General features: G+C 41.2%; 1 protein-coding gene across 4 annotated transcripts in view; it reads right to left on the bottom strand.

Annotated features, from left to right (window-relative positions):
* Positions 1-23092, bottom strand: part of LOC129762524 (glycerol-3-phosphate acyltransferase 1, mitochondrial) — a 53010-nt gene that overhangs the window by 15531 nt on the left and 14387 nt on the right. The window contains exons 1-3 of one of the 4 annotated variants that reach the window (XM_055760877.1): positions 20677-21193; positions 7807-7999; positions 7326-7436 (exon numbers count right to left, since the gene is read on the bottom strand). In XM_055760877.1, coding sequence (XP_055616852.1) covers positions 7326-7436; positions 7807-7999; positions 20677-20741 — 369 coding nt within the window. In that variant the 5' untranslated portion in view covers positions 20742-21193. Of the gene's footprint in view, positions 1-7325; positions 7437-7806; positions 8000-20279; positions 20333-20676; positions 21194-23092 lie in introns of those variants that run through there. The other 3 variants (XM_055760888.1, XM_055760899.1, XM_055760910.1) reach the window with 3 other exon arrangements.

Below are 23092 nucleotides of genomic sequence, written 5' to 3'. Positions count from 1 at the left end.
TTTATAAAGGCGAAAATGCAAGCAAGACCGCTGAAATTGTGGATGGTGTTTATGGTGCCGATACTGTAACAGCAAAATAGTGTAATTTTATATTTCATTTTAATTTTTTAATTTTTTTAATTTTTTTAATGAAATACACTAAATCCACTAGCGATTAACCAGAAGCGTTCAGAATTGGTCAACAGAAGAGGTAGTGTGTTACATCAGGACAACGCCAGGTCACACAACTCCGAGAGCTTGATTGGGATGTTTTAACGCAACCTCCATATAGTCAGGACCTGACACCAAGTGATTACAACCTTTTTCTCGCATTGCAAAACTTCCTGAGGAATAATAAATTGGGATCAAGAGAAGGTCGTAAAAACGATTGCTACAGTTGTTCGCCAATAAGGATCAACACTTCAAAATCAAAATGTAGGAACTGCGTCCAGGACTTAGTGGCATTATTGACGTAGGACTACAAAATTATTGTATTCATTTTACTCGTTTACCATTCCGGATATTTTTTTAAAATGAATCGAAATTTTTAAGATAAGTTTTCAGTTGAAGAACAAACATTAGTGAAAGAAAGAGAGCAACAGACTTGCAGTTGGCTGTCATACAAATGAAACATAAATTTCTGCATAACTCGACAACTAATCAAGCAAATTTAGCCAAATTTGACGTGAAGGTTTTAGGCGCTAGAAATGTTTCTATGGTGGTTAGACACTCTTCCCCCCTCTCTAAAATTCTACATAACTCGAGAGCTAATCAAGCAAATGGAGCTAAATTTGGCATGTGGAAGTTTCAGGTGGCAGGAAATGTTTCTATGTGGCTCGACACTCGCAGAGAAATAATAACACAGAATTATTGATAATGAAAGAATTAAGAGGAAGCCATGTATTAAACGCGTGTATACTTTTCAAGGGCAGAAACGATTATAGCTAAAAAGAAATTGCATGAGACGGCATCTTGACAGCGCGCAACTAAACTGCACTGGTGAGTTTGGCCGATTGGGCAGTTTGGCAATTGTTGCCATCCCAATACTCTTCCTCAACGATTGTTAGCAACAAGTCCCATCGCTGAAGCAAATCTCTGTAGCTTGATTCTGCCCAACGGTTTTATAAGTATGGCTGCTACCATCTCCTGTGTCGCACAGTAAACAGCTTGAGAATCTTCTTATCGCAAATATCATTAACTCCCTTGTCTCGATGTACTTCGATCGACGAGTTTAAAGCAATTCTGGTTGTCCTCCATTATTTCAATAGGTTCGCTACAATCCTCCATCAGTCTACGGATCCATAATGCCTCCTGTCCTGCTTCACTCAGAGCGATATACTCGGACTCCATCGAATACAAAGTCACGCAACTCTGCAGATAGCTCGCCCAAGATATTGCAGCACCGGCAAACAGGAATACAACGCCAGTCGGGGACTTCCGTGTTCTGGAATTAACGGTCCAGTCTTTGTCGCAATACCCCATCAACTTTTCGTTTGAATCCCCGTACTGCAGACGATGTTTCGTTCCTGTTAAGTAACGGACTACACGCTTGGCCGCCACCCAATTTGATTCCTGTGGTGCACTAAAACTTCATCCCGAACTAGAAACACTGACTGCAATGTTCGGCCTTGCACAGACAGCATTATACAATAGTGCTCCTGCCAGACTTCTATATTTGGTCGAATCTTCCAGAAGTGGACTTGCGTCAACAGGCTTTGTGAATCCTTCCTTCATTGGAGTCTTTGCAATTTTTGCGTCACGAAGTCCAAATCGCTCAACCACCTGATTGATATAGCCTTCAAGTGAGATGCCGTACGTTCCGTTACATATGATAACCTACAGACCCAGAAAGTGGTTCAGATCACCGAGATCGATCATCTCGATTAATGATTCCAATGATTCATAAATTTCTTCTATATCAGCACCGCTTTCACTGCCAACAAAAATGTCGTAAACATAAACAAGTATATGCGTTTTCCGTTAACGATCTTAGGGCATCCGCACCAATGCGTTACTATTCAAGGCTTCTTGTCTCGAGTTTTAGCCGTTGCCAATCTGTTAACTCGTCGATTTGCGCACCCGTCGTTGCTATCGCGGTTGCTATAGTATCACTTCTTTTTAGCACCGCAGGTTGCTAAATACGATTGCTATTACTAGAAGAAATGACAAGTGTCAGTTGATTCTCTTTTCGTCGCGTTCATTTTTTGGTAGATAAATGTAATATATACACTTCCGAAATAATACTTCAGAGCAAAATCACAAAAAATGAACACAAGACGAAAGAAACCCACAACAGATGTTTGACATTTGTTGAAAATAGCAACACTTGGCTCGGTTGCTATCGCGTTGCCAAATTTGTTAACTCACTATTCACCGAGAGGCCGATTACTATTTCCCACACCTGAACCGCAACCACCAGTGGGGTTGCTGCGTTATGGTGAGGGTTGTCAAAATGTCTGTAACAACGCATTGGTGCGGATGCTCTTAGTGTAGAAGCATGGATCAGCCGTACCTTGCTCAAAGTCCAATCCAAGGAGAACGAAGTGAAGCCGAAGGTTCCAGCATCGATCAGATTGCTCCAATCCGTAGATGCTCCTCCTCAAGCGAGGTAACGTATCCTTCCGTGTCATGTAAAGTTCCTCTTCAAGCTCAAAGTACAAATAGGCCGTCTTGACGTCAAAATGTTTGAGTGTTAGATTTCGCTTACTTGCAATGGCCAGTAGATTCCTCAATGCAGTTTGTTTTGTCATAGGGGCAAATACCTCGTCGAAGTCCTGTCCGAACCAGACTGAAACTCTGAGCCACTAACCGCGCTTTATACTTCACTATTTCACCAGTTACGTTCCGCTTCAGTTTAAATACCCACCGACATCTGTCAGGTTTTCAATCTTAAGGCAACCTTACAATCACCGCATGCGATTCGATTTCATCCTCCATAGCAATTGAACTAAACTTACACTCAGTACGCTGCTTGCAAGTGGCGACTTCCTTGTAGTTACTAGGTTCGATCTCATGTAGTTACTCCTTTGCCCGATCTCATTGAACGCCGCGCTATCTCATCCAGGGAAAAACCAGAAAATGATGTTTCCCCCTCAGATGCCTTCTCGTACAAAGTGGTGTTCAAGTTCGAATCCGCTACTACTTCAGTTTCTGGTGCTGACTCAGCTCCAGTGTCCGTACCACCTTAGATGGAGCTTGGATATTGCTTGCCAGTCGAGCGATTCCGACTCCTCTCCTGACGGCTTCAGGATCAAAGCTTCCTCTGCTAGGTGTTATTCAACCGGGGATGGATCGCCCAAGCCACCACACTCTAGAAACTTGACATCCTTACTGATCACAGTCCAGTCCTTATTCGTATCCAGGAAACGGTAAGCTTTTTGCCTTCCCGCATATCCAACGAAGACCATCATCGTTGCCTTCTTGTCCAGCTTTCGTCGCTTCCTCTTAGGTACGTGTACATAAACCTCCGATACAAATATTCACAAATGAGCGTAAGATGGCTTCGTTCCATACCAAAGTTCGTATGACGTCTGCTCGATAGTAGACGTTGGCAAACGATTTTGCAGATAATTTGCAGTACAAATTGCTTCGCCCCAGTATTTCATATTGAGACCAGACTTTATCAACAAACACCTTACCATCTCTACCTCATATCGGTTCTTACGTTCTGCCTTTTCATATTGTTGTGGCGAATAAAGGGTGTGTCACATCAAATTGCATCACGGAAAAAACGCTGTAGAAATTCGCCCAGTAGACCGATCCTTTTGAAAATTTTAGACAGTAAAATAAAAACTATTAAACAACTTTTGGCATTTTCTTTTTATTCATACTTCGAGCCCAAGCCCGTATGCTCGCACTTTCCTCTTTACCCCGTCCATAAGGTTCTGTACAACGTCAGGTTGTAGTTTTTTCGAACAGAAATTCATTTTCTCTTGAAGTCCGCCTCCGATTTGACAACATTTGGGTTCTTCCGGAGGGCCTGCTTCATAATCGCCCAATATTTCTCTATTGGGCGAAGCTCCGGCGCGTTGGGCGGGTTCATTTCCTTTGGCACGAAGGTGACCCCGTTGGCTTCGTACCACTCCAACACGTCCTTTGAATAGTGGCACGAAGCGAGATCCGGCCAGAAGATGATCGGGCCCTCGTGCTGCTTCAATAGTGGTAGTAAGCGCTTCTGTAGGCACTCCTTAAGGTAAACCTGCCCGTTTACCGTGCCGGTCATCACGAAGGGGGCGCTCCGCTTTCCGCAAGAGGCGACATCCCGGACCGAACTTCTCGGATCACGTCTAAACTGCTTAACTACGCGCTTGTGATCTTTTTCACTGACGGAGCATCCATTTATGCCGTTCTTCACCTTCCGGTCGATGGTTAGGTTCTCGAAGTATCGTTTTAGTACTCTGCTGACCGTGGATTGGACGATTCCCAGCATCTTACCGATGTCCCGATGTGACAACTCCGGATTCTCGAAATGAGTGCACAGGATTAATTCCCGACGCTCTTTTTCGTTCGACGACATTTTTCGAAATTTACGAAAAATTGACAGTGAAGCATGGCCAACGTGATCTATACACTCTTATCTGATTATAAGCGAAAGCTGAAAATATAATTCCTAAAAATTAAATTTCTACAGCGTTTTTTCCGTGATGCAATTTGATGTGACACACCCTTTAGGGTGCCATCTGTTGTAGGATGATTCCGTTATCCGCCAGGTAGTTCCTTAAAACCGAGAAACAAATGATTCGCCGCCTCCGTCCGTACGAATGACCGACTCATCTTGCCTTCGCAACACACGACACAAACGAGCTGAATTTCGCATTTATTCTTTTTTAGCCCGACGCCTAAACCTTTCTGCACTATTTTCGCTATTGCTTCAGGATAAGGATGTCCGAATCGTCGATGCCACAGGTGCTCACATTGGTCCGAATGTTTTTTTTGGATCATAAGCGCTTGCTGCGGTAATTGCTTCAAGCAGTACAAGCCACCACTCCTCTTGCCTACCAGACACCTCTCCATCCCATCCAGCACTCCAGTAACGATTCGTCTTCCTATTCTCCAGCTTCTTCTCTTGCCTTCCCTTGGTCAGCTTCGGGCAATCTCGCCGAAATTGACCCTCTTCTCGGCAGTAATAACACGTCTCTTTCTCTTCTTTTCGATCGTTTTTGAATTCACTGTTTTCATTACCTTCTCGTTGCCATGCATATCACCGCCGTTGCACTCCAACCGACGACGCCACTCGTCCCGAAGCTTGCTCTTCACCAATTCACCGTTAACTCGTTTTCTGGCCTGTTTTCGATCACATTGTAAAATCATAATCACATTATCCTTCAGACCCTCTCCAATTACCTCCAAACGGTGTTCCAGATCCTTCATCTCGTTCAGGTGCGCGAAGAAGATCACCCTAAGGGTGGGTTTAGACTAGGGATATATTCATGTGAAGAAATATGATGAACCAGATTTTGCATGTGGAGGTTTTAGAGGACAAAATATGTTTTTATGGTGGTTCGATACTCTTCCCACTCTCTAAGACCTAACTCGAGGAAGAATCGTCCGATTTGAGCTGTCTTTATTTTATTATATTTTCTGTATCAAACATGTACTCCATGTAACGGGGAAACATGTTATTTGCAAGTGATTGAAGAATCTTGAACGAGAATTGTGTTTAAAAAAAGTTATATTATAATGACGAGTTTTGGACGAGAAGAACTTTAAAGTGAAAGGAAAATTTAAAGGATCAAAGGGTAATCAATCATTCAAGAGTTGTGCGGTTGGATTGGGCGATCTCGGATCGATTTTTAGAAGATCGATCTTTTTTATTTCAATTTTCGATTTTTTGGAACGATCTTTTGTAATCGAGAAAATCGAGAAAATCGCTTTTTTGGGTTTCGATTTTTTAAAATTCAGAAAATCTTATGTAGACTAGCTGACCCGGCAAACTTCGTCCCGCCGAACTTTTTTTTTTGTTTTTCAATGCCTTCAAACATTCAGGTTTTCTTACTAAGCGCAAGTTCATGAGTCCAATCGCAGAATTGAATTGACCCCGTTGAATTTACCTTTTACTAAAAAATTTCTAGCACTTTTATCAAAACTCGTCATTATAATATCAGATTATTGTCAGACACAATTCTCGTTCAAGATTTATCAACCACTTGCAAATAACATGTTTCTCCGTTACATGGAATAAATGTTTGATACAGAGAACATGATAGAATAAAGACAGAACCTTCCCCTCTTCTCCCTTTAGAGAGGAGTGTCTATTCACCATAGAAACGTTTCGTGCCCCCTAAAATCTTCACATGCCAAATTTGGCTCCACTTGCTTGATTACTTTTCGAGTTATGCAGAAATTTGTTTTTCATTTGTATGACAGCCCACCCTAAGAGAGGGGGAGGAGTGTCGAACCACCATAGAAACATTTATTGCATCCTAAAACCTCCACATGCCAAATTTGGTTCCGTTTGCTTGATTAGTTCTCGAATTATGCAGGAATTTTCGTTTCATTTGTATGGCAGCCCACGCCCCCCCCACCTAAGAGAGGGGGAGGAATATCTAACCACCATAGAATCATTTATTGCACCCTAAAACATTCACATGCCCATTTTGGTTGCAGTTTCTTGATTAATTCTCGAGTAATGTAGAAATTTGTTTTTCATTTGTATGGCAGCCCCCAAAGAGAGGGGGAGGAGTGTCTTACCACCATAGAAACATTTATTGCACCCTAAAACCTCCATATGCCTAATTTGGTTTCATTTGCTTGATTAATTCTCGAGTTATGCAGAAATTTGTTTTTAATTAGTATGGCAGGCCCCCCCTAAGAGAGGGGGGAGGAGTATCTAACCACCATAGAATCATTTATTGCACCTTTATACCTTCACATGCCAAATTTGGTTTCGTTTGCTTGATAAATTCTCGAGTAATACAGAAATTTATGTTTCATTTGTATGGCAGCCCCCCCCTTAGAGAGGGGGGTGGAATGTCTAACCACCATAGAAACATTTATTGCGCTGAATCGGCAATCCTACTCGCCGGATCTCAAGCGGATCAACTCCAGCGTCTGGTTGCTTTTTTCTAGGGTTTGTGTCAGACACCATCAAAGATTGTGGGATCGCCCTGCTCCATTGTCTAATATTTCAAAATTTGATCTGAGTTTTTTTTACAGTTTCAGTCAAATAGAACTTGTGTCGTGAAAATCTTGATTCGTTTTGAAATAATGAAATAATGTGATGAATTGGTGATGGTGACTAGATGCATATTGAAAACATTTTCATAATTGATTCAAAAGTACCCCACACAAGGACATACATTACAAAACAACCATCCAAACAGAACAAGCATGACAAGTGCACTTACACTTTCTTTCGGCGAGCAGAAACGACACGCGGGTCCTGGCAGCGGAGCTGCATCCAGCTGAATCCGTTGCGTGGGTACTTCTTTCAACTGATACAAACTATTCTCCCGCATCTTCATGGATTCAACCAGCGACCAGATGGGTAGCGTAAACATGCGGCAGGCAGAGGTTATAGAGTCAGCATTGGGGAAGTAACCATTTTCGGATAGTAATCCATAGTGTATTATACACACAATTTAGATCATCGAAGCATGAAATATAACAGAAGAGTTTGGGTTAGTTTAAATCACGTGTAAGATGTTCTATTTACAGATGAGGCGCATGTGTGTGTGTGAGAGTAATTGTGCGTATGATGTGATGTCTGACTGCAACGTGCGAAAACACCACCAATAGATCATGTGCATCGTGAATTGACCTTCGCCTAATTGGCTAAATGGACTCGCTACCACACGACGTGCCGGAAATAAACCAATGGCTACATACCTTGCGATCATTGTCCTTGTCCACCAGCCGTTGACGCTTCTTCTGCTCACCGAAACGTTTCAGCATGGTGTACGTGGAGAACCAGCTACCGTCCACGGTCTGCGTGGTGCCGAGACTGAACATCCCCGGCAGTCGGAACGAACCGTACGCCTCCTGGACGCGGTTCGATATTATGTCCACCATTTCGGTTCCTCTGTAAGGGGAAAGAGAGTTGGATTAGAAAAAAAATACTATGTCCAATCTTAGATACAATATAAACAACGTGATCCGGTGAGAATCGAAAACAATGGTAAAGAATGATTCGCTTGAAAATTGAAAACAAGTGGTAAAACAAACGCAATTGATTGGATGGTGCAATATGACGGTTTGGTGATCCCCTGATCGCAAGACCGACACTATCATGGTAACATTGAATGATCATTAATATTCAGTTCAAGTTCAGAAAAACTTTACGCTTTGGATATATATGCGTGCGTGCGTTTTCATTCGTTATCTCTATATAATCATGATGCCGATAGCAAGGGCTCGCGCACTCATTACCGTCGACAGCTCGTAATTTGAATGGAAGAAAGTCAAGTACTAGAATGTACACGATTTGAGAGCAGTGAATGATGCTCGATACTCGAAACTTGTTTTGCCGTAGATGTTGATCGAGGGCAAACCTGTTGGTTGTCTCTCGATAATGAGGACTCGTTTTTTCTTACACGTTACCTAACGCACTTGACGGTGGCAGTGAACTTCGCAGTGCATTCAGTGCATATATGCATGTTATCCGCACAGTATGGTTGGATTTATCTGGCGAATCTCGGGTCAGAATTACAAATATTGATTTGTTTGTTTGATGTTATGCTTCAATAACATCATATTGTTGATGAACTAATGTACCGAAAGGACTCAATTAAGTTGAGAGCAACCAGCAAACCGTTCAAAATGTAAAAAACTTAGGTCCTCTCAATGACTACGCCAGGTACCCCAGAGTATGGCGATGATAAAAATTGATTTCAAATACGTGACTCGTATATCATTCATGGCGTTAGAGATTTACAAATTTGCATTCCGGAAGTGTGTTGATTTTTCCAAGTGACAATCTGCGTTTCTTCCTCAATTACAAAGCTGAATTTCCCACCTCTGGTCAGTGAATGTTCTAATAAACACACAATTGCTTGCAAATGAACCGATTCAGCGATACTTGATAATGGTCAGTCAACCAAGTGATTCCCACCGCTGATTTCTCTCTGCAACGGAATAACAATCATTTGAAAAACTCCGAGTGAAGCGAGGTTTATCCGGTGTACGTGTGATGAGCCGAAAGCATGAGGGTCGCACGTGAGCGGCATTTACTAAACATTTGTTCAGGTACGGCGGCGCCCGGCAGCACTGAACTTGAACCTAAACACCGCGATCGTTGGTTTTTTTTTCTTCACCCTAATTCTGGCATGAACGTGCAGATTTTCTTATCGACAAAACGAAAACCAGCTCAGCTGCAGTAACTGAACTTTGATACTTTCTGACAACGCAGCTTATCTTAAGGCGTCATTAATACGGAATGTTTATCGTGTTTCTAACTAATCTAATCCCGTGTGGATTATTCGATGTTTTATTGTTATTATTCGTATCGACCTGATAAACATTCTACTTGTTTTCTCCTCCATGACGGCATTGCTGGTCAAAGGTTTCTTGATCCATGCACGCCATTGTTCGAAATCTGCCCCCCGCAGAGTTGAACTCAAAATCATCCATAACTGATAACGGAACGATTGTGATATCAACAATTAAAGATAAAGTATTCAATTTTAGCAATGATTTCTTAAGCTTCCTCAGCTGTGGCCAATATTACATGAGTCCAAACAATTTTTGAAACGATGAAACACATTACTTTTCTGAAATCATCTGTGTTAGTGACAGATTAAAAAAATTCGTTTATATCAGCTGTAACATTGTGCCATTCACATCAATCAGCTACAGCAATTTTTGGACCAAATTACCAAACCTAGCAAAACTAATTTACATTCCTAATTTATTCTCCAATATTCAGTCGGGCTTTCAACAAGACGGTGCAACATGCTACACCACACGTGCCACATTTGATTTATTGCAAAAAACGTTCGACTAGTGAATAATTTCGCGTAACGGACCTCTAATTGCGCATCCGAAATCATTCGATTTAACACCGTTGTACACCGTAGCCACATTGGTTGCGCGTTCGCTTAGTAAGCGATCGATCGTGAGTTCAAAACTCAGGACCCTCATTGACCATCTTTGTGTTGTTACAGAATAGCTACGTCCACGCAACAATCATCAGCGATGGAGATCGATCCACGGTCGAAATAAGATCGATTCATCCATACAACTGCTCTGCTCTGCAAGACACATCGGGCTGCTGTTCTATAAATAACTCAACAATGATCATTCAACTGTCTCCGCTGTCCGGTGGTCCAACTGGATAATGGAAGAACAGAAAGAATACTCTTACGCCTAAATGGCTACTGTGTGAATGTACCATATGTAATGGTATAGAAGGAATACTGGCGAATGGCAACTGTGTAATGTGCTAATTATAGATATATGATAACCATGTGACATGTACACGATTAAAATTCGGCTCTGTTACAGCTAAAATGCTAGTGAGCCTTAAATAAATAAAAATGGGATAAAAAAAAACACCGTTGTACTATTTTTGTGCGGCTTTGTGAAGTATCTGGAATACGTCGATAAGCCACCGACGATCGACGCGTAGGAAGACAACATTCGCCACGTTATCACCGATATACGGCCTTTTTTTGGAAAATCTAAATTGTTTTCCGATGCCAAATTACCTAAAAATGCATGAAACGTCGTGATCTGGTTGTCATCTCGAAGAAAAAAATTAAATTAATTTTAAAACAATCATTGATCCAAAAAATTACCTGTGCAAAATTTCAGCTTAATCGAATTAATCGGATTTAGGGGTGCCACAAAGCGCTCAACATTTTGAGGAAATTTGGAGAATCGAAAATGTCGAGATGGAAGGTTATCTCGAAAAAAAATTGGATCGACCGTTTCGCATTCTTGTGTGTTCCCCATAACATCCGGTGTGCCACAGGGCAGCGTGCTAGGGCCACTCATTTTCGTGCTGTTCATGAACGATCTGTACTTCCGATTGAAATCACGAAAGTTGCTTTACACCAACGACTTGAAGATTTACAGATCCGTCGCATCGCACCGCGATTGCTGTGCACATCAGGCCGATATTGATGAACTGCTAAAAATGGTGCGTTGAGAACGGTATGGAGCTAAATGTGAAAAAGTGTATGTTGGCGCAAAAAGCAAGGACATCCCTATAACACGCGCTCCAAACAACAATTGAATTCTTCAGTTGACAAAGGATTATTTTTTGTCTCTTCATCACATATCAACTGATGAAGCAATTGTTCAAATGTGGTATAAAAACCAACCAAAAATGAAATAAAGACAGTTAAAGCGCGTTTTTTATTTATCCTTTTCGTCTTCGAATGGTGACTTTCCGATTTCGGTTATTTTTTTGAGATCTCACGTATCAGTGTAAGTCTATCGCATTTTCTCGCCGACAATCACGAATCGAATTCATATATTAAATCGGGTCCGTACACCTGGAGTGTTTTTTTCCATCCGCGATCTAGGTGTGACCATCGACAACAAGCTTCGATTCAACGAACACATCAACGTAACCATCGCCAAAGCGTTCTCAGCCCTAGGATTTGTTCGACGTAGTACCAACAATTTCCAGGATATTTACGTCATGATGACACTATGCTGCTCATTAGTTCATAGTATCTTGGAGTACGCGGTATGTGTGTGGGCTCCATTTCACACAGCCCAAACAATCCGAATGGAGAGAGTGCAACGCAGCTTCATTCGTTACGCCCTTCGCTCATTACCGTGGTCTGACTCAACGAACATGCCCGATTATGAAAGCCTCTGTAGACTCATCGCTCTCGGAACGCTTGCCTCCAGTCGATCCAATCTACAACGGGGTTTTGTCTTTGATTTGATTTCGGGAAACATCGGCTGTCCATCATTGTTGTCCAGTGTTTCGTTTCATGCACCTTCCCGCCAACTTCGTCAGCGTGAGTTACTGTTCATTAGACGACATAGAACCTCTTATGGTCTCAATGACCCGTTGGATGTTTGTCTTCGTTTGTTCAATAGTGTATGTACAGTGTTTGAATTTGACATGTCTAAAAATGTGTTTAAAAATAGGATTAAGAGATAAGAAGGTTAAGATCAGTCTGTGGAATCGTTTTATAACATTCGAGACGTTGCGAGTAAATAAAATAACGATCGTGCTGCAACTATCGAGCGTGTTGGTTCCTAAGCGGTTCAGTTGTCGACTTCGTATCGTTTTCTATTCGAGAATAAAGATTTTGTATCGTGAGCCTTTTTTTATACGAAATTTGATTTTCTGCAAATCGGTTGCGTGAATTATGCGCCACCCTGTATACACACACTCCACATCCTCCATTATTATTTTAGAAATGCTGTTTATTTATATCCTTCCTAGAGTTCAGCTTTTTTGTGTAGTTCCATCAGCAGAAATTTCAACCTATTGACGGTCATTCTCATCCGAAGATGACGACAGTATCAACATTCTTCTTTGTCTACGTACATTGATTCTCGTTACTATTGCTCTTTGAGGAAACGACCAATTTATCTTCTGATTGATCATCTATATTTCAGATGGTCAAAATTCAAGATTTAATTTTAAAAACACTTTGATCGAAATAGGAAAAGACTTTTCTTGAATTGGTTACGTCCTCTAAAACTCTAAATATGTTCAGGCGTCTCGGCATTCATGGGGTAAAATTTTATAGATAGATAAAAATATATACTTAGAATATCTTTATTTTCCCCCCTCAATGTAATAAAAATATTCACAATTTACTCACACTAAAACTACAATAACTGTAAATTTGAAAAAATCAACTCAATTGTCCACAATATTGTGAGTATTTCAATTGCACTAATTGTAAAAATAATAATTACCGCACCTATTTCTACCATATACAACAATAGTCAAATAGAAAATAAAATTGCATCACAATAGGAAAGGTGTACTGGTAAATTTCTACGGTTTTACGGCGTAACTTGAGTATTATTCCAGTGTCAAATTTCCAGATATTCGTTGGAAAGCTACTGCCATTGCGCATCTTTTTCAGTGTATGTCAAAAAGTTGAAGCGTAAACATATTTTTTTTTGCCACTTCGAGTATGTCAAATTTCGTACCAACGAGAGTGTTTTTGCGGGGAGTGTCTCCGCCCAGAGAGGTATCTGAGCAGAGTTCCGAAGTAGAGTAGACTGGCTACCCGAAGAGTGATAAGAGATGAGATCGAATATAGTCAAGACGCTTGATCTATACTGATCGGTGGTTCATTTGCAACTGCCCAGCAAACATTAAATCGTATAACTTTGCACATGATAAGTTACATATAAATTCGTATCAAATCACAATCGCATAAAATATCAATCAAAATATCGATCATATATATCTAAAATCGCATAAAATGCAAAAACACGATTTTCCATATATTTGATGAATTGAGTGGTAACATTGTCGGATCAAATCGCATATCAGTCCGAAAAGCATCGTATATCGGTATATACGGCTTTATATGCGTACGAAATATGACATATACGTATATCGCCTCCACTTTTGCGTGTATATGCTAGTTATATGCATCGTATACATCCAAATGTGTCTTGGTTGTATGTATATCGCCTCCAATTAAAGCTATTCATACGACTTAATGGTTGCTGGGTGACTCTGCTCCTGAAATTCCGTGTCCTATTTATACGATTGGCTCATAGTCATTTGAATAGCCCATAATTGCGATTGATTCTTTTGGTCGGGTTCCTTCTCGAATGTTCGCTATAGACAATAAGTGGGTTCATTTTAATGCGATGCCTACTCCATGACAATTCTCATGTTATTGTTTGTTATTGTTATGATTGTTTTGTTGTGCTGAACGATGAACGGTGAGTGTTTTGTATAATACAATTGTATATAATAACAAACGTTGTTTTTGCAGGTTGTTAGCAGTTGAGAATCAAGAGGTAAGTACCCACAGGTAATAATGTATATAATATGCTAAATGTTTTTTTTTTTTCAGGTGCGGACTCAGGCTGTTTTGCCGCTGATTTCATGTAGTGTTTTAAGTGCTAAGTGTTTTGTAGTTTTTGAATAAAGTGGTTTTTTTATAAGAATAAAGTGGTTTTTTTATAAGAATAAATTTGTTTTGGTTTTTTGATGTGTTCGGCTTGGGCCGAAACAGGGAGTGTTACTTCATTACTTCAATATGACGAAAAAAGCTGCGGAAAGTCATCGCATTTTGGTGAAAGTTTATGGTGACCATGCTCCAACTGAGCGAACGTGTCAGACGTGGTTTACCCGGTTTAAAAGTAAGTATTTTGACTTGGAAGACGAATAACGTTCCGGGCCGCTAAGAAAGATAAAGAATTGTAGGCTTTACTCGATCAAGATCCGTCACAAACGCAACAAGAACTTGCAGATAAACATGGAGAAGCACAGCAAACCATATCCGATCGTTTAAAAGCAATGGAAATGATCCGAGAGATAGGACATTGGGTGCCGTATGAATTGAAGCCACGAGATGTTTTTTCACGTGCGAACAACTGCTCCAACGGCATAAAAGAAAGGTTTTTTTGGCATCGAATCGTTACTGGCGATGAAAAGTGGGTCCATTGCGACAATCATAAACGTCGGGCAACGTATGGATACCCCGGCCATGGTTGTCTATTTGGTGGGACCAGCTGGGTGTGGTGTACTATGAACTGCTAAAACCGAATGAAACCATTACGGGGGATCTCTACCGACGACAATTGATGCCGTCGTGTTTGAGTCGTGCACCGAAGGAAAAACGGCCACAATACGAGCAAAGTCACGATAAAGTTATTTTGCAGCACGACAATGCTCGGCCACATGTCGCGAAACCGGTCAAAGCATACTTGGAAACCTAAGATAGGAAAAAGTTGTGACTAGCGATGGGCAACACTAGAATGCCAATGAATGTATGGGAAAAAATCGATCCTAAAATTTCAAAAAGAAAATCGAAAAATCACCCAAGGGGCTTGGGGTTTTCGAAAAAAAATCATGATGCTAAATGTCTTGTTGACGATTCAGCCCCACATTTAGCAACCTTGCCGTTATCAGTGCCACTCACTTGGCTAGATAAGGGAACTGACACAGGTATAAGCAAACGAGATCGGTTGAATGCTTGACGTAAAAAAAAAAGTTTTTTTTGTTACTTGAGGAGAAAGGATAAAAGGTTGTATTCAATTCGATTCAATTATAGAAGTATTCAATATTTTCTGAAGTGAATAATTAACATTACATTATAGCTGTCGTAGGTAGATAAAACTAATTATTATTGCGTACATATTCCTAAAGATTAAACTATGTTGCCATAGCAACCCCAGGAGTAAACGCACGCACAAATGAATTAACCTAAAAGAGCTTAATTCAATATATTTTAGAAGTAAGTCTCTTCCTATTCTAATAAAGGACCAATATTCATCAAATTGAAATCCATTATTAGGACCCTAAAAGGGAAGCCAAGATTTGTTCGGGGAGTAATAAGGCTTGAAGCCGTACCGAATTTGTAAGTTCATACATACGATAGACTTATACAATTTGTAATTATCATTCAATAAATTTCTAGCTTGAAGCATTACGCTAAAAAGTATCGGCGTTTGATTTTATTCCCGAACATGTCTTAAAATTTCATGAAACGTCGAGATCTAGTGTCATCTCGGAAAAATTTTTCTCAAAAATCGACACTTCGGAGTACGAGACGAAACATATGGTTTTAAGTGCCAATAAAAATAATTAACTCGATTTTTCATTCGGAACTTGTTGCGAAATGTTGATTTGCACGATCATATACCCTATGCAAAATATTAGCTCATTCGAACTTCATTTATTAGTGTTGCAGACGTTAAAATTTGAGTTTTTTTGAAAATCGAAAAATCACCGAAAATCGGGGTTTTCAAAAAAAAAATTTTTGGTGCCAAATGTCTTAAAATTGCATGACACATCGAGATTTACAGTTATCTCAAAAAAAAATTGTTAAAAATCGACTTTTCAGACGGAAAAACGACCAAGCGCACCAAAAACCAAAAAAAAATATTTCACAATTTTTTTTAGATAACAGTAAATCTCGACGAGTAATGCAATTTTAAGACATTTGGCACCAACATTTTTTTCTGAAAACCCCGATTTTCGGTGATCTTTCGTTTTTAAAAAAACTCAAATTTTTACGTCTGTGACGCAAATGAATGAAGTTCGAATGAGCTAATATTTTGCAAAGTGTATATTATCGTGCAAATCAACATTTCGCAACAAGTTCCGAATGAAAAAACAGGAGGTGGGTTATATTTATGGTATAACCGCAAGGGTGATTCAGAGTTCATCTGTTTGAAGTTGAATCTGAATTCATTCTGAATGAATGAATATTTGGAGAACTTCGAAAACGAGAGCGTTACGTTGGAGGCACAAGGTTTTATGCATCCAATATTGGATACGGAAATATCCTACTGATGGGGAAGAATAATCTTCAGAAGCTATCCTGTTAATTGCGATTGATTGAAAAATCACAAAACCAAATGTATTTGGTCACGGTGTTACATGGATAGAAAACATTAAAATAAACACTTTCACATGAATGTAATTTCAAATTCCCAGAGGAACTGGCAGATTATTTTCAGTAACGATTAGACATTTCCACATTTTCCTCGATACTGGAAGCCCACCAGTGGTTAATGCTAACTCGATAACCATCTGTTAATAGCACTTGATTGAAACATATTTGGTCACAGTGTTACATGGATAGAAAACATTCAAATAAACTCTTTCACATGAATGAATTTTTAAATTCCTAGAGGAACTGGCAGATTATTTTCCGGATCTTTCTCGATGCTGAATGGCATCCAAACGGAAAGAATTCCGCGCGTGTATGTGTGTGTGTGTAGCGGCTGCTTCGAGATCTTCCCGGGAAACCGTTTGTGGCATCACTCTTCTCCTGATGGATTCCCTAGGCCTAAGAGCCTAAGGTGCACAAACAGGCTCTTGGTGACACCGTTCATCCGCGCTTTCATGATAAATGAAGAGCTTCACCACAACAGCGACAACATGCTCCAATCGCTGTTCAATTAGAACTGAGTGGATTTCCGAGCGGCGCTCGCTTATATACCGATTGGTGATTTCAATAGCCTATTTTGAAAGCAAATTTAAGACTATTGAAACAAGATTTTGGATCAGAATGTAACAAGTATAGAACGCGTAGACATTTTATCTTTCGAATTAAGTGTTTATCATACCATTTCGTTCAGTTGTTTAGGAGCTATTAACACTCAAAATCTCGGTCTTCGGCGTAACGCTTTCGTTTTCGAAACTTTGATTTTACACCCCGGTATAGAAATGAAAGACGTAGTCCTACGTCAAAAAAGGAAATTCATACCGTGATCGATTTGCAGGGTTAGTACTTGGTGGTATAACCCTTATTACGCATCACTTCTCGCACCCGGTTCGGCATCGACTCCACCAGCTTTCGGCACGTTCTCTGCGGGATAGCGTACCACACCGCCTGGATTCTATCCCACAGCTGCTGCTTGTTTTTTGATTTTTCGGTGTACACCTTACGTTTAACTATTTCCCATAGGTTCTCTATGGGATTGAGATCAGGGGACTGTGCTGGCCACTCCATAACGTCTACCTTATTATCCTGGAACCACTTTTTAACCGTTTTAGCGGTATGTTTGGGGTCGTTGTCCTGCTGGAACTGCCACTTGTGGCAGCATTATTTCCCGAAGTATCTGGGTGTAGAGATGCTGGTCCATAATCCGGTCGATCCAGTATGTTCGCGCGCAACTGGTATAGTTTTTCGGACACTGTTTAAAATAATCGATATAAATTCAAAATTGCGACAATTAACGCGAACACAGCTTTATTCGATATAATGTTAGCTTATCGACGATACATTTATGACTTCTATTTATTCTCTGTACAATCAGCTGGTATATTGTAACAACGAATCCTCGATCAAAAGCAACACGGAAAAACGTTCTGTACAGAGAGAATTAATCTCTCTGTGTGATTGTTGCTCAATGTGAAACAAGCCAAGTGATACTATGTGAGTAAAGAGGAACACAATATCACTTGGCTGTTGTGGATTACGTTTTCTTGAGGTGTTCAATTTATTTCCCGCATAAAAACAGTACAAGGGACCCACCCCGTACCAAGAAAAGCACCCCCACACCATGATGTTACCTCCTCCATGTTTGAATGTTTTATTTGTATACTGGGGCATATACGCACAGCCGAGTGGGCGATGGACCCGGAAAAGGAGAAACTATGGAGAAATGTGCTGTGGTCGGATGAGACCAAAGTGAACCTCATCGGCTCGGACGGAAAGAGTTGGGTCCATCGCCCACTCGGCTGTGCGTATATGCCCCAGTATACAAATAAAACATTCAAACATGGAGGAGGTAACATCATGGCGTGGGGGCGCTTTTCTTGGTACGGGGTGGGTTCCTTGTACTGGATCGACCGGATTATGGACCAGCATCTCTACGCCCAGATACTTCGGGAAATAATGCTGCCACACGCCGAGTGGGAGATGCCCCTAAAGTGGCAGTTCCAGCAGGACAACGACCCCAAACATACCGCTAAAACGGTTAAAAAGTGGTTCCAGGATAATAAGGTAGACGTTATGGAGTGGCCAGCACAGTCCCCTGATCTCAATCCCATAGAGAACCTATGGGAAATAGTTAAACGTAAGGTGTACACCGAAAAATCAAAAAACAAGCAGCAGCTGTGGGAGAGAATCCAGGCGGTGTGGTACACTATCCCGCAGAGAACGTGCCGAAAGCTGGTGGAGTCGATGCCGAACCGGGTGCGAGAAGTGATGCGTAATAAGGGCTATACCACCAAGTACTAACCCTGCAAATCGATCACGGTATGAATTTCCTTTTTTTTTAATTTTTTTTACCATGAATTCTAAAGCGGTCCTATTTTATGTCGCGTTATTTTAGTCAGTAAGTATGCTTAAAGCGCATTTTTAAATAAAGGACAATTGGTTTAACTACGGATGATTTTAATTTCTTCGAAGAATAGAATTTACAATTTGTAAATGGTTTGATGCACTTAAATGGAAATTTTTTTCTCAAAGTTTTGTCACTTTCTGTTTTGGATTGAGCTGTGGTCCTATTCTATTGTCCGACACTGTACATGCTGTCTACTCTCAAGAATTGATGATGGAAATTTCCGTCTGAAATACGAGCAGGGACAGATGACGAGAAAAACATAAGTTGTTTATTTTTCGCGAGCAAATGCTATTCGGAATGTACTGATCAACTTAAACAAATTTCATAGAGAAAAATGCTGCTGCCTAGGCTCAACTTCTTCACTATTTGGGGATATTCTTCAGCAGGCTGGATGTAATCTTGTCCTACCGCGTAAATTTTTATGATCGATCTAAGATCCCATAATTCCACTTACTGTCACCAATAGCCAACTGAGATAACCAGTTTTACGCAGCAAACCTAGGTCAAGTAGGTGCGTGCGTGAATGCACCCAGTACTCCAAATAGAACCGAGCGGCGTGAGTGCATTTCCCATCAAGAGAGATAAATCGGAGGAAGACAACCATTTCTCTAGGATTATTTTTGCACAACCAATGAAACTAGCTCAGACGCTCTCGCTGCGTTGCGATTCGCTTGGGTGCACTTCACGTCTGTAATGATTCAACAGTGCCCAAATGCGGCAGAAGCATGTCTTTGGCGAAACATGATTTCAAATACTTCTAGACTAATAGCATGGTGAGTGGCGGGTCACTGCAAGTGAGCTAGAGGTTTGTTTACCTTGCCTACCAGCAGCAGAAAGACGATTACACTGACCTCCTTGGCGGTTCTCTCTCTCGGTTCACTTTTGGCAGGCAAGGTTGACACTCGCAAGTCACTGCACGAGGGGACATTATTCGCTACCGAATGCGTATAATAGTTGCTGAACTTTCGCTTTCAACCAGCGCAGCACGCGATGTGACTCGTCTTTCGCGTACTCTATATTTAACTTGTACTGCAATCGGCCTAAAACTATACACAACACAGCGCTGGTTCGAAGGGGCAAGATAATGAATTGCAGATGCAACGACAACCGAACACAATGATAAAGAGAGAAAAATGAAAACCAAGCCGGAAGGTTGCGTCGCAACGGAGCGATCGCCTTTGGGGGAAGCTTTGGCATTCGTCAATCGTAAGGGTTTTCCACGCCAGATCACAATGCATCTTGTTCGTCATCATCACCCAGTCTTGTTCGGAACATCCTCTTTATCTCTTTTCGATCATAAATGTAATCCAATGATTCATTGGGATCGATAAAAATACAATTTGAACAGTTGAACTACTCAATCGGAAAAGACCAGTGTCAATAAACATTAACATCACCCTTCACAAAACACTCGCGCCAGCGCTCGTTTCAACATTGCAACTTATCTCGAAAAATTAAAATGTACTTTTCCGAATAGATACCGATACTTATTCAACTATCTAATTGATAATGCTACAATCCCGCTACTATTTTCAACATTCAAAACTGTAATGTAGCATGACTATCTTTCTGCAGTTATAATCACAGTTCTGATTCGATCTTCGCTCTTCTAATCAGTCGAATGACCTCAGGACCTATCGTTCACAGTTAACAGATTGTTGTCGGGTCGATCAACGAACGTAATACCGTCGCGAATCGCAATATCAGCTGCTGCGAACAAAAACATATAACGCTCCACTTTCCGCGAATGCCGGATTGGCTCGTTGGAATGCGCAACATGCCACCGTTAATTACCTGCTTTTATTGAAGAAATATCCCACAATTGCGAGAAACAACAACACCTCTATTATCCCGACCATTATGTCCAGCTGATCGCTAATCGGTTCACAATTTCACAGACCCTTTCGCTGAGTCTTTCCTGGCGATCTTCCGAAAACAAGGTAACAGATCTTCTATGCAAAAAAAAGGAACACCAACACTTCTCATTAGATAATCACAATAGTCACAACTATTTGTTTTCCTCCATCAAATACTGGAACTCTGACTGAGAGTGTGACACTCATTGCATACAACCGGCATCGGAAACGGGATATATAACCTTTCACCGGGGAGGTGACCAATCACGCCACCGAAAGCACTTGGCATCGGTCCAACGCCGTGCCCCGAATACAGAGAAGCTCGCGCGACGTCCCAACCGAAGACCAAGTGGGGTGAAACTGAAAACCAAGTTACACAACGACGACAACTAGAAGCGCTAGTATTTCCGATCCGTACACTTCGGTCTGTCAACTGCGACTGAAAATCGCCTGCGAGCAAGACGACTGTTTTGTTGTGATTCTTCGCCGTTTGCAGGCGGCAGCATGTGCGCGGTACGATTACTGATAATATTTCGCCGTTTGGAAAATCCGATATAGAGGCGAATGAACTGCAAAGTTTAAAGCCTCTTAAAAACAAAGAAAGAAAGAAAATCCGATAGCCTCCCATTCTAGGGGGTGGTGATGAAAGGCCAGCGGACATCTGTTCGCTCGTTAGTAAACTTCTGTTCGGACGAATAAGGCACCAGATAAGATGGCTATCCTCTGTTGCGCTAGAACCGGTGCACCCCTCGTTAGTGCGCGTGTCGCGCCAGTGGCTTAGTTCTTCGCCTCGCACATTTTGCTCAGGGCAGGAAGCCGTTCTCCTTGATTTCGAACACAGTGACCTCGCGCTTCAGAGAGCAACTTATTGCGATTGTGCGTGGTGCTCGAAAATGGTGAATAAACTATTTAATGTATTCTCTTTTATCAACTCGCACCGGCCGGCTTCATGTTGTTTACATGGCTAAAGGGGGCATTAGTGTGCATTGTGTGTGCTCCATTGTCCCGGGCTGTGATTGCGTGAATGTTAATTCTTCAATGGAAGGGCGAATTGATGATCAATTAACACCCCTAGCTCTCCCCGATAGAATGGCTGTACTGTACTGATCGATGTACTGGAGTGTGGCTCAGAAGTGTCTCCAATTGAAGAATATCCCGATCATTTGAAAGGTCTTCTGAAATGCACATTCATATTTTGTAGTGACAACAATTATTAAACTTTCTTTAATCTTCATAAAAGCAACGAATTCGTTCTAGTCTTACAATGTAAACAAAGGAATGATGTTCTATAATCACACATTAAAACAGTGACTAAATTCTGCGACATGCTTATTGATCGTGCAAGAACTTTGCTGTTCACAGAAGCAATAAAAAACTATACATCTCTTCATTGTATTGGGACCTGAAACACACATAAGTGCGGAAGATCATTATACGATTCCGTTGCACCGATAGTAACCGACAAATGTATTTGTATCACGCCAAGAACAACACCAGAACGTCGAAACGTCGTCGGCTGTTGGCCACATAAACACAAAATCACGCCACTCCAACACATTAGAATCGCCGAGCATCGAGAGCACCACCAGTGGTCATCTCATCGTCAGTGTGTTGTACCCGTTCGCGAAATGTATACATATGTCGTCTGCCCCGCTTCATCTCATCACTGGACCACGAACGACGCATCGAACGAGACGTCGCCACGATGATAAGGCTCGGCGACCTTCCCGGTTAGCGGGTCATATTTGTTTGTTTGCGGTGTCCTTTTCTCGCGATCGTGATTAATTTTATCAAAACAGAGCGAAAATCACATGCCACTCGTCTGGTTTCATTGTGGAAGTCGTAGTCACCAGTGTTTGCCAAATGATCCACTCATTGAAAAAATCGCTTTCGTTCGTTCAAACATGATCTTTCAGGAAATATTTCCCCCAGCGGTATTCTTTTGTTGTTATGTGTTGTAAATCACGACACAAAAGAGAACGAGACAACTCTGCATCGGCTCGCACTTTATTGAACACCAGCATGCAAGCAAAGCTATCATATACGCTTTTGGTCAGAAAGCTTATTTTCTTCTTTGCCTCTAACATATGCATATCGACCTCTCCATGCATCATGGAACAGCAGGATCGTACGGACCACGCAAAGCGAAAGATTCATATTCAGCTAATGTAGCAGATCCTGATTTTTAAGTCTCAGAGAGTGCAAACTATATTATTATTTAGCTCGATAGAGGCTAAGGGAGGGTAGTCAGATTATATTTTCCATTTTTAACGCCGCTATCCCTTGAAATATGTATATTCATATAGACCGCATAGTTTTACTAGCAACACCGCTCCAGTGAGAAGCAAAAACTC

This window comes from Toxorhynchites rutilus, chromosome 1, assembly GCF_029784135.1.
Source record: "Toxorhynchites rutilus septentrionalis strain SRP chromosome 1, ASM2978413v1, whole genome shotgun sequence".
Taxonomy (NCBI): domain Eukaryota; kingdom Metazoa; phylum Arthropoda; class Insecta; order Diptera; family Culicidae; genus Toxorhynchites; species Toxorhynchites rutilus.
This window is presented reverse-complemented; position numbering and strand designations above follow the sequence as displayed.